At 43.0% G+C, this 11,945-nt stretch overlaps 1 protein-coding gene across 2 annotated transcripts; it reads left to right on the top strand.

Moving 5' to 3' along the window:
- The first annotated feature begins 768 nt into the window (after positions 1 to 768).
- Glyp (glycogen phosphorylase) lies at positions 769 to 11,905 on the top strand. 2 transcript variants are annotated; one of them, XM_028320362.1, is made up of 10 exons: positions 769 to 1,305; positions 1,516 to 1,747; positions 2,909 to 3,093; positions 4,334 to 4,445; positions 4,558 to 5,675; positions 5,755 to 5,862; positions 5,959 to 6,137; positions 6,641 to 6,698; positions 8,141 to 8,284; positions 10,163 to 11,905. In XM_028320362.1, the coding sequence occupies exons 1-10, from the start codon at positions 1,066 to 1,068 to the stop codon at positions 10,310 to 10,312; spliced, it is 2,526 nt and encodes an 841-aa protein (XP_028176163.1). In that variant the 5' UTR covers positions 769 to 1,065; the 3' UTR covers positions 10,313 to 11,905. The 2 variants fall into 2 exon arrangements, with proteins under 2 accessions (XP_028176163.1, XP_028176162.1); XM_028320361.1 differs by lacking the exon at positions 8,141 to 8,284 and having other exon boundaries at positions 782 to 1,305; positions 6,641 to 6,842.
- Positions 11,906 to 11,945: the final 40 nt, after the last annotated feature.

Below are 11,945 nucleotides of genomic sequence, written 5' to 3'. Positions count from 1 at the left end.
TTGCAGTTGAACATTCAAGTTCTGAATTTGATTATTGATGAATAATAAAATAAATCCTACTAGCTCGATTGATGTTTTCATTTAATTTATTTAAACCAGGTTACCTATAACAATATTTTTTCGTTAATTCATGAAAATATCAAATTAGCCCGTAATCCTGAATCCTGATACTTAAAGTTAGCCTATTAATTTAACACCGGTACGACTGTACTCAGTGTTGCACTATCAAATGCAATTGACGCGCCTCTATGCCAGGGTTTTTATGTTCCTGATAGACTGACTGAAGACTATAGATCATAGAGTTATAGCCTGACCAGAGCCCCGATTACGGTAACTTTTATAACGTCAACAATCCAGACACGCTTCTCGATTCTGCGATACGATTGGTCGTTCAACAGCGTACGTCAGCTGTTTTGACCAATCGTATCGCAGAATCAGAAACGCGTCTAGATTGTAGACGTTATAAAAGTTACCGTAATCGGGGCTCTGGTCAGGCTATAACTCTATGATCTATAGTCTTCATCTTTTTAGGGGTGATACATAATTATGGTTTATTAATTTATTTAATCAAAATATGTAGATTATATTTTTGCCTAGACCACCTGACCAACTACCACCAAAATAATGTAAATTAAATGAAATGCCATAAAAAATATTTTTTTAGATTATTACTGAGACTGGTACACAAAACTACTACAACGTAGTTTTTATTCATTAGGCTTGCCACACCAATCAGCTGGAAGCTGTCAACGTCAAAATTGTCAAATTCGCCGACAAAATGTCAAATTAATTCGTTCCACTGACCGTATTTTTGTCTATTTATGAGTCGAAATAAGCCTGAAAATACCTTTAGCAGACTTTTGGGGTAGATTTCCTCCGTTTTGGGCCGTTGGCTACCACGAAAGATCTGTCGCCGTTGAATAGAATCCAGTTTTAATTGCCTACATAGTAGTATACAGCTTTGACCTTGTCAAGGTGACCGACACTCAGTTGAAATTGCCTTTAGTCAGGGTTGATATCGTCAACCGGCTGCACGGGTTTTGATCGCTGAATTAACAAGTCAAAATGAGCGTACAATCAGATTCTGAGAAGCGCAAGCAGATCTCCGTAAGGGGTATCGTGGCTGTGGAAAATGTGGGCGAGGTGAAGAAGGCTTTCAACCGCCACGTTCATTACACCTTGGTGAAGGACAGGAATGTCGCGACGCCACGGGACTACTACTTCGCGTTGGCGCACACCGTCCGGGACCACCTTGTTTCCCGCTGGATCCGTACTCAACAGTACTACTATGAAAAGGACCCTAAGGTAAGAATATTTATTAAAGTTAGTTAAAAATTCTCGTTTNTTATCTAAGATTGACAGTAAAACCTTTGATTTGATGATAAGAAAATACTTTTATAGCATGTAGGTAGTCAGTACCATGTAACTTATTTTAATTGAATAAAAAGCAATTTAAGCTGATATCCTTTTCTAAGTAAAACACTTGAAAGTTACATGAAGCTTTTATTTTGACAGCGTGTGTACTATCTGTCCCTTGAATACTACATGGGGAGATCCCTACAAAATACCATGATCAATCTCGGTATCCAAGGCACTGTGGATGAAGCACTATACCAATTGGGTCTGGATATTGAAGAGTTGGAGGAACTGGAGGAAGATGCTGGTCTGGGTAACGGAGGCCTGGGGCGTCTTGCCGCCTGCTTCCTTGATTCTATGGCTACTTTAGGGCTGGCTGCCTACGGATATGGTAAGTAGTACAAAACATTTTGTGTCCAGATTTATTTTTGATTTTTGAGTGCAACAAACTGCCGGCTACATGTTTATGAGCAAAACATAATGGGATGTAAATTGTTTACTGAGAGAAACAATAAAAATACCTAAGTACACCACAGAAATAGTTGACATTAACTAGTGGCAAGTATAAACTAATTGAGGCAGTTGACAACACCGTTGTTGGCATTAAGCCAGTTATAAATGTGTAGGCACACTATATGGGATATCTCAAAATTGTTTTTTTATGTTGGCTACACATGGGCAACTGTAATGATTATGTTCTTGTTTTGTTAGTACTATTAATTGATTAAGTTAAGTTAAATTCCTATTCTAAGTATCAATTAATCAACTTTTCTTAAAATTTGTTTTCATCATGAAGATACTGCACAAATAAAGCAGTAGAGTACATTTCACATTATAATGTATCGCTTACAGTGCAGCTTAGCAAAATTATAATTAATTATCCTCCTATTGTAGATGTTACTATTGTATCCCTAAATGAACTAGAAAACATCTTATTTATTGTCAAAGTGACCTGAATCTGCCTGAGGTCATTTTGATTAAAGTTGAAACTGGCTATGATGGCACCAATAGATCTTGTTTTATATTCGCGAAATACAAAGTATCCTACTAAATTGAGCCCAATTTCAATTAAGATACATTATGATTTTGATACATACAAGATTTGCTTAGTTATTTCTGCTATGAACTAGTTGAGATACACTTGGCAACATGAATGGATCTATTATGTAGGTGCAATGATATTATAGAATATCATTGTGTAGGTGTAACTTCACTAGTTTTAACAATTAAAATTGTTATTCTTATTCCATTACTCAGTGCCATGGTAGATTAGCATTTTCAACAATTGATGTTTGAATATTCATTTTATATTAAACTGCTTATATTAGCTTATAATAGCCAAATTTCCAAATTTAGTTGTAGATAGCCAATACGACTGCACATAATTTGAATGGTTAGTTAGCACAATACTAAGCAAAAAGCAAGTAACTAAGATACCAGACAAAAATGTTGTTAAATTTAGCGATCTCCTGTGCCTTAATATAAAGAATAGACCATAAAATATTGCCGCATTAATTATTAATTTTATTTACTAATTTCCTTGTACAATCAGGTATTCGTTACGAGTACGGAATATTCGCGCAGAAGATTGAAAATGGTGAGCAACAAGAGGAGCCTGACGACTGGCTGCGTTATGGCAACCCTTGGGAAAAAGCGCGCCCGGAATTCATGATCCCGGTCAATTTCTACGGGCGAGTCGTAGACACGCCCCAGGGGAAGAAGTGGGTCGACACCCAGGTAAATAAACTACTTATTCTTGCTACCAGTCATTATTAAAAATTTCTACGTCAGTAAACAGGGATTTCGTAAGAACTAATTGAAATAATTTGGCTTTAATTGATAAATTACAGTGTCATTAATTCTCAAGTACATAAGAAACGCGAACGTTTTTACTAGCATAGCAACAGCAACTACTTAGCCAAGTCTTACAAAGTATTTGATTAATTGTGAGAGCAAGCAAACCCTTTAGTATGGTGGATGGATAAAGTATTGCAATATTTCCATAGATACATGTATAAATAGCGATTTTTGACATTGCGAATCATTCTCGATCCGGCGACTGCTGGTTTCGTAGCCCGGAGTACGCGACCACTAGGCTAGAGATGCATTAACATACCTAATCAATTGAATCTCATCATAAAACACCCTATGATTCTAGAGCCAGATGCCAAATGTTTTAATAAGCTTTTCGTTCTAAACGTGATGTCAATGACATTTGATAAGTATTGCTTATTTATATGCTTGTAAGATAAATATAGATAGCCCATTCAGAGAAAATGTGATCGGCATGTTTATCTAACAAAAACGTTATTCTAATTAGAAGATTATCATATTCATTAATATTTATTGCTTTATAATACGTTTTATCAATAGTCTACTTCTACAATAATAATTTCTTATTTATTTCACTTTTAACTGTTGTTTTTCGCACTTTTTTCTCTATAATCTTCGTGTTTTTTACAAAAATTAATAACCGGTAGAGATCGCGTAAAATAAAATAAATGCTATTCACATATTTTGGATAGTACCCAACGCCTACTAAAATAAATGATGATTTCATCCCGAGAAATGTCTGGTTGGATAGTACCGACCTATAGGCACAATAAATGTTGGACTATATTCTTATCTCGAAACAAAAGGCATAGGTCGCGTATCATTCACGCACATTAAGGGCACGTGAAGTACTTTACGTAAACTGTTTTACTATTAATTGAAACCTGGTTTTAAGATATCGAAATGTCACGTGACATGGTCAACTGGCCAATGAATGATCTTAGCGATAGTATTAAGGTATATTCATTATTCACATTGATTGGTCGCGTGAGCGGGACGTGACCCGTCCATGCGAAAACGGTAAACAAATACACTGACGGGATATATGCACGTCACTTGGCAATGTAACATGCTATACATTGCAAAAACAATTACACGTGTGTGGTGCAATGCTTTTGATTTTTGATTGATGATATTTTAACAGGTGGTGTTTGCTATGCCCTACGATAACCCCATTCCTGGATATAACAACAACGTGGTGAACACTCTGCGTCTTTGGTCCGCCAAGAGTCCCATTGACTTCAATTTGAAATTCTGTGAGTAACCAAAGATTTATTTACGATCATTCAGTCCAATAAATGTTATCAACTAGTCACCGATTGAACGAATTATTAGCCATCTGTTCCAATAATTTTGTTTTATTTTCAGTTAACTCCGGTGACTACATTCAAGCTGTGCTAGACCGTAACGTCGCTGAGAACATTTCTAGAGTCCTCTACCCCAATGACAACTTCTTTGAAGGCAAAGAGCTGCGTCTGCGCCAGGAGTACTTCATGTGCGCCGCCACTCTCCAGGATATCATTAGGAGATACAAAGCATCCAAATTTGGCAGCCGGGAGGCTGTCAGGACCACCTTCGACACTCTGCCTGAGAAAGTCGCCATCCAGTTGAACGACACCCACCCCGCCCTGGCGATTCCTGAACTGCTGAGAATCCTCATCGACATTGAAAAAGTGTCGTTCGATGAAGCCTGGGACTTGGTCATCAAGTGTTGCGCGTACACCAACCACACCGTCCTCCCCGAGGCGCTGGAGAGGTGGCCGTGCTCCATGTTGGAGAACTGCCTGCCCAGGCACATGGAGCTGATCTACCACATCAACTTCCTGCATCTTCAGGAGGTCCAGAAGCGCTTCCCTGGCGACATGGATCGCATGCGCCGCATGTCCCTGATCGAAGAGGAGGGCGAGAAACGCGTGAACATGGCGCACCTCTGCATCGTCGGCTCGCACGCCGTCAACGGCGTGGCCGCCATCCACTCCGATATCCTGAAGGCCACCATATTCCGCGACTTCTTCGAGATGTGGCCCGAGAAGTTCCAGAACAAGACCAACGGCATCACCCCTCGTCGCTGGATCCTGCTCTGCAACCCTGGCCTGTCTGACCTGATTTGCGAAAAAATCGGCGACGAGTGGACCGTGCATTTGGAGAAGCTGCAGGGGCTGAAGCGCTGGGCCAAGGACCCGGCCTTCCAGCGCGCCGTCATGAAGGTGAAGCAGGAGAACAAGCTGCGCCTGGCGTCGCTCATCGAGCGCGACACGGGCGTCAAGATCAACCCCGCCTCCATGTTCGACGTGCAGGTGAAGCGCATCCACGAGTACAAGCGCCAGCTGCTGAACATCCTGCACGTGATCACCCTGTACAACAGAATCAAGCGCGACCCGTCCGCTCCTATCACGCCGAGGACTGTCATGATCGGAGGAAAAGCCGCTCCCGGTTATTACATCGCTAAGCAGATGATCGCTTTGGCGTGCGCTGTGGGCAATACCGTAAGTGAAAAACATGTTGTTGTTTACTATTACGATTCTATTAATAGATTATATTCTAAAAATATTTATTTTTTTATAGGTAAACAACGACCCAGACGTCGGCGATAAGTTGAAACTTATTTTCTTGGAGAACTACCGCGTCACCTTGGCCGAGCGGATCATGCCAGCGGCTGACCTCAGTGAGCAGGTTTGTACTTTAGTTAGACAACTTTATTTACGGTTTAGGAATACACGTTTGACTCGCCTGATCGCCTGCTATATGACTAATGATATTTTTTTACAGATTTCAACTGCCGGTACGGAGGCCTCTGGTACTGGCAACATGAAGTTCATGTTGAACGGAGCCCTGACCATCGGCACAATGGACGGCGCCAACGTCGAGATGGCAGAAGAAGCCGGAGAGGACAACTTGTTCATCTTCGGCATGCGGGTCGATGATGTAGAGGCATTGAAGCGCAAAGGGTAAGTTGGAAACTCAATAATGACACTGAAATAACTGAAAATCTGAGGAAATCTGAAAGGGAATAGGATTGTAAATTCACCGTGAACCATGAATCTCGCGTAGATTTAATATAGCAGTACAAGCCTGTAACGTCACTATTTAGCTAAACTAAATTTTATGTGATAAATAGAAACTACAGTACATAGGATACGAAGTACATAGAGTTTTTAGGACTAGTTAGAATGAAGAAGTTGTGTTCTTTTGTAGAAGTTGTGTGTAGAAATTATTGATACGCAATTACTATAATCCGGGCGTTTTCAAGGCACTTACAGGGCAGATATGTACCATCCTAGACTGCATCTCACTTAACACCAGGTGCGATTGCGGTCAAATACCTGCCTTGTCTAGCATAAAAAACTCATATCTATGTTTTAACGAGCGTCTGTCTGTCAGATACAACGCGTACGAGTATATGTATTACTCCATCGAGTAATACTATGTTATAAAAGCGTATACCTCACAGATACAACGCGTACGAGTACTACGAGCGCAACCCTGAACTTCGTCAGTGCGTGGAGCAGATCCGCAGCGGGTTCTTCTCGCCCGGCGAGCCCGGCAAGTTCGCGCACCTGGCCGACGTGCTGCTGCAGCACGACCGCTTCCTGCACCTGGCCGACTACGACGCCTACATGGAGGCGCAGCAGAAGGTCTCCGACGTCTACCAGGTACTGTATGGCCGGTGAGGATTGACTTGCACTGGAGGGAAGTCGATCCTTCGACGCTTACTTACGCGTAGCGTCTTTCGAACGCCTAAGCGGTGTCGCACCAACGCCAGCGCGCGCTGATCTATAAATATTGGCGTCGCGGCGATGATGAGCCAGCGCCGCGCCCTAAACTAGCGTCTTTAGAGCGACGGCGACGTTTGAAAGACGCTAGTGTGGGTGGTCTTTTGTTCTTCTCATTATTTTCGTTGCGGATCCAATGTGCAGTGTAAGACAAACTTGACCTTCATAGGTTGGATTTTTATTATCGGTCGAGCTGTAGATCCTGGCTCCACAGGAGTTGCAGCGGTTTGAACGAGAGGTGAGAAGAGTCTCGTACCAGGTACTGTGATGCTAAGAGCCCAGATCTTCGTCAATGCGTGGAGCAGATCCGCAGCGGGTTCTTCTCGCCCGGCGAGCCCGGCAAGTTCGCGCACCTGGCCGACGTGCTGCTGCAGCACGACCGCTTCCTGCACCTGGCCGACTACGACGCCTACATGGAGGCGCAGCAGAAGGTCTCCGACGTCTACCAGGTACTGTATAGATGACCTACACTGAACTGTCCCACAAAACTCACTGACAGGGAGGCGCCACCATCGTTCAACTACATAGTTTCCAACATGGCAAAAATCGGAACCAGCGATCTGGTATTGACGGTGACGCCCCCCTGTCAATGTCACTGATGGGACGGTTCGTTGTAGTTAGACAATATGTCCAGTGAGGATTGGCTTGGCACTGGGGAAGTCGATCCTCCATGGACCCCTCACCACGTAGCGCCGCGTTGACCTGGCCGACTACGACGCCTACATGGAGGCGCAGCAGAAGGTCTCCGACGTCTACCAGGTACTGTATGTCCAGCAAGGATCAGCTTTGAGCTGAATGGAAGGTGATCCTTCATGGACCCCTAGCGTCTATCGAACGCCTAAGCAGCGTCGCACCAACGCCAGCGCGCGCTGATCTATAAATATTGGCGTCGCGGCGATGATGAGCCAGCGCCGCGCCCTAAACTAGCGTCTTTAGAGCGACGGCGACGTTTGAAAGACGCTAGTGTGGGTGGTCCTTTGTTTTTCTCATTATTTTCGTTGCGGATCCAATGTGCAGTGTAAGATAAACTTGACCTTCATAGGTTGGATTTTTATTAGCGGTCGAGCTGTAGATCCTGGCTCCACAGGAGTTGCAGCGGTTTGAACGAGAGGTGAGAAGAGTCTCGTACCAGGTACTGTGATGCTAAGAGCCCAGATCTTCGTCAGTGCGTGGAGCAGATCCGCAGCGGGTTCTTCTCGCCCGGCGAGCCCGGCAAGTTCGCGCACCTGGCCGACGTGCTGCTGCAGCACGACCGCTTCCTGCACCTGGCCGACTACGACGCCTACATGGAGGCGCAGCAGAAGGTCTCCGACGTCTACCAGGTAATGTACATCCAATGGGTTTGCTGGAGGGAAGTCGATCCTTCATGGACCCCTCACCACGTGCGATGAGTGGGTGCCTCGCGACTGTGCGATGGGCGCCCGCAGTGAGTGTGCGAGCGCGACAGCCACATAATTACGCGCGAGTGATAAGGATGGGTAGCTTGGGGTCATTGGACAAAATTCTACGTGCTCACGGACCAGGCTTTAGATGACCTACACTAAACTGTCCCACAAAACTCACTGACAGGGAGGCGCCACCATCGTTCAACTACATAGTTTCCAACATGGCAAAAATCGGAATCAGCTATCTGGTATTGACGGTGGCACCCCCCTGTCAATGTCACTGATGGGACAGTTCGTTGTAGTTGGACAATATGTCCAGTGAGGATTGGCTTGGTACTGGGGAAGTCGATCCTCCATGGACCCCGCACCACGTAGCGCCGCGTCGACCTGGCCGACTACGACGCCTACATGGAGGCGCAGCAGAAGGTCTCCGACGTCTACCAGGTACTGTATGTCCAGGGAGCATCGGCTTGCACTGGAGGAAGTCGATCCTCCATGGACCCCTCACCACGTAGCGCCGCGTCGACCTGGCCGACTACGACGCCTACATGGAGGCATAGCAGAAGGTCTCCGACGTCTACCAGATGCTGTTCATTTAATGGGTTTGCTGGAGGGAATTCGATCCTTCATGGACCCCCCACGTTAGCGTCTCGTAGAGAATCGTCATGTTGCTAGCGTTTACTAAATAACGCATCGCGGCGACGACAGACCTGCCTCCTGCATACAGTGTGCAGCAGGTCACTAAACTCTGCTAGGCCAATTTTCATTCAAAAGACAATAACACTTAGGATATGTTCTGATATAACACGGCGAGTACTGGTCAAATGTCCCACACCGACCATTGAAAACACTGAGCAGTGATCGCAGTGCTGTAACGGATCATACCCGTAGTGATCGGTGCTNGCCTACATGGAGGCATAGCAGGTCTCCGACGTCTACCAGGTACTGTATGTCCAGGGAGCATCGGCTTGCACTGGAGGAAGTCGATCCTCCATGGACCCCTCACCACGTAGCGCCGCGTCGACCTGGCCGACTACGACGCCTACATGGAGGCATAGCAGAAGGTCTCCGACGTCTACCAGATGCTGTTCATTTAATGGGTTTGCTGGAGGGAATTCGATCCTTCATGGACCCCCCACGTTAGCGTCTTTAGAGAATCGACTTCTTGCTAGCGTTTACACAGCGTCGGCGCGGTGCACCAACTCTTAAAACTAAATAACAAGTCGCGGCGATGATGACCAACCGCCCTAGCAACTTTTATCCTAGGTTCTTCTGATCAATTTTGTTTTAGGTCCAATGACAGTATTATTTTCCTTCGGGACAAACTTGACTTCATTGGTTGCGTTTTATTGGCGGTCAAGCTGTAGATCCAGAGTTGCAGCGATAGGAACGAGAAGTGGGTATAGTCCCGTTACCAGGTTCTATCTGGCGGCTGCATCTCGTGTTGCTACGAGCGCCTAGCAAAGTCGGGTATTTACGAGATCTTTCTAATTTTCTTCCAATTGATTTCGTTCAGTTCGGCTCTTTAGTTGAGATTAACTTTTATTTGATTAGAATGCCAGAACAAGTAGACCTGCCTCCTGCATACAGTGTGCAGCAGGTCACTAAACTCTGCTAGGCCCATTTTCATTCAAAAGACAATGACACTTAGAATATGTTCTGATATAGTACGGCGAGCACTGCTCACTGTCCCACACCGACCTGTGAAAGCACTGAGCAGTGCAAGTGATCGCAGTGCTGTAACGGATCATACCCGTAGTGATCGGTGCTATGTTATGTTTTTAAACCCTTTATTTATGAAACATTATCCCCTAGGATCAAGCGAAGTGGGCCGAGATGGTGATCGAGAACATCGCGTCCTCCGGCAAGTTCTCATCCGACCGCACCATCGCCGAGTACGCGCGCGAGATCTGGGGCATGGAGCCCACGTGGGAGAAGCTCCCCGACCCCCACCAGGTCGCCTAAACTGGCTAGTATTCCGACCTCTATTCCAACACCTTAAAGGATGTTATCCTGTGCAGTATATTCACAATAGGGTAGTTGACACATTAGTCAATTGACTTACTTTTTATGAGCTGCCAAAACGCGATTGGCCACATTTGTATGGAAAACCGAATTGTGACGTCACCAGTTACAGACTATTTGTATGGAAAACCGAACTGTGACGTCACCAGTTACAGACTAACAATTTATCGATCTAAAAACTACTTAGAATCGAATTAACTAGCTCGGTTTTCAGGGATAGATTGAAATGTATTTTTAAAGAAGCGGTGACTTGGAATTGTTGGTTATCAGTGTCAACTACCCAATTAACAACAGTCTAATACCGTTTGAAATTATAAACTAAGATGAAAGTGGTCTATTATAATGGAATTAGTATAAAGAAGATTATTATTAGATATTAAGAGTTTGTCTTCTTCGCTTTAGTAGTTAGATAAATTGTGAACTTATTGGACCGCTTTCTCTGTCGTCAAATGTTCTTCGTTAAGGTCGGAACCTGAGTTAATTGAAAGATTGTATCTGGTAGAAGTGTTGCTTGTTTGTTGCCAACATGTTTGCTTTAACATCAATACCTAACTCAATATTGTTACGATACTATGACCCGTTTTTTATCGCATAAATATTTTGTACTTAAGCACTTATTTACTGCTTATAATGACTCTTCAAAACAATTCCAATGAATGACTGAGATCACTGAGAAAATACACAGAAAGTAACACTTCTATGGAGGAAAAACAATTTGGTTGAATTCCTTCATCACAGAAGATGGGATTTAAGTAAGTATTCGTTAATTTCAAAAAATACTGTTGAGTAGAATATCGAGTATTTAGATGCTTTATTGAAGTTGAGTAAAGTATATTGTGCGTTGATTGTGTACGTTATTCTATTAATGTTAACACTTTGAGATTATGTATGTTGATTATAACTTATAGGTGCTTGTTATTTATTTATTTATTTTGTGCCCTTTTCCACTCTAATCTATCTTTAGTATTGCAACTATTTCTTGATGTCGTTGTACTAAAGTATAAATACTTTATTAATAAATAATAGTAGTGTACTAATTTGCTACACGTTTAATCTACTTACGATAATGCATAATATAGTCATTGAGGCGTTGTACACCCGCGAAATTAACATCAATAACACAATTTATTTTAATTTTTAACGAAGTATTTCTAATATTTATGTAATACTTTCTACAAAACGGTGTATTATTTATTTTTTATACATATTTTAAACGGATACTGAGATATAACATAGATTTATTTATGTGTATTTAATAAAATTATATTACCTACTTACCTGTTTTTATAAAAGTCAAGCCTATTTACACAAATAAAGTATGCTTAAAATTGACAGCTATTATTGTTTTAGTGAGTAGCTTTTAGTTAAAAATACACATTTGTTCCTGTAGATTGGATGTTAGGGGTATTATATTGAATAGTCAGTAAGAAAAGAAATGAATTTGTTTTTGTGCCATATTTACCCTCTGATGGTGTATGTAAACTTTTTCTGGCGGACTAATGTCTGCCAGTTAGGTTAAACCAATCGCCATTTTGTTAAAGAAAAAAATATGGAAATAGAAAAAGATTTTATA

Source organism: Ostrinia furnacalis, unplaced genomic scaffold (assembly GCF_004193835.3).
Source record: "Ostrinia furnacalis isolate ACB-3 unplaced genomic scaffold, ASM419383v2 OfSCF7367, whole genome shotgun sequence".
Taxonomy (NCBI): domain Eukaryota; kingdom Metazoa; phylum Arthropoda; class Insecta; order Lepidoptera; family Crambidae; genus Ostrinia; species Ostrinia furnacalis.
Note: the sequence above shows the minus strand (reverse complement) of the source record. Positions and strands in the feature narration are given on the sequence as shown.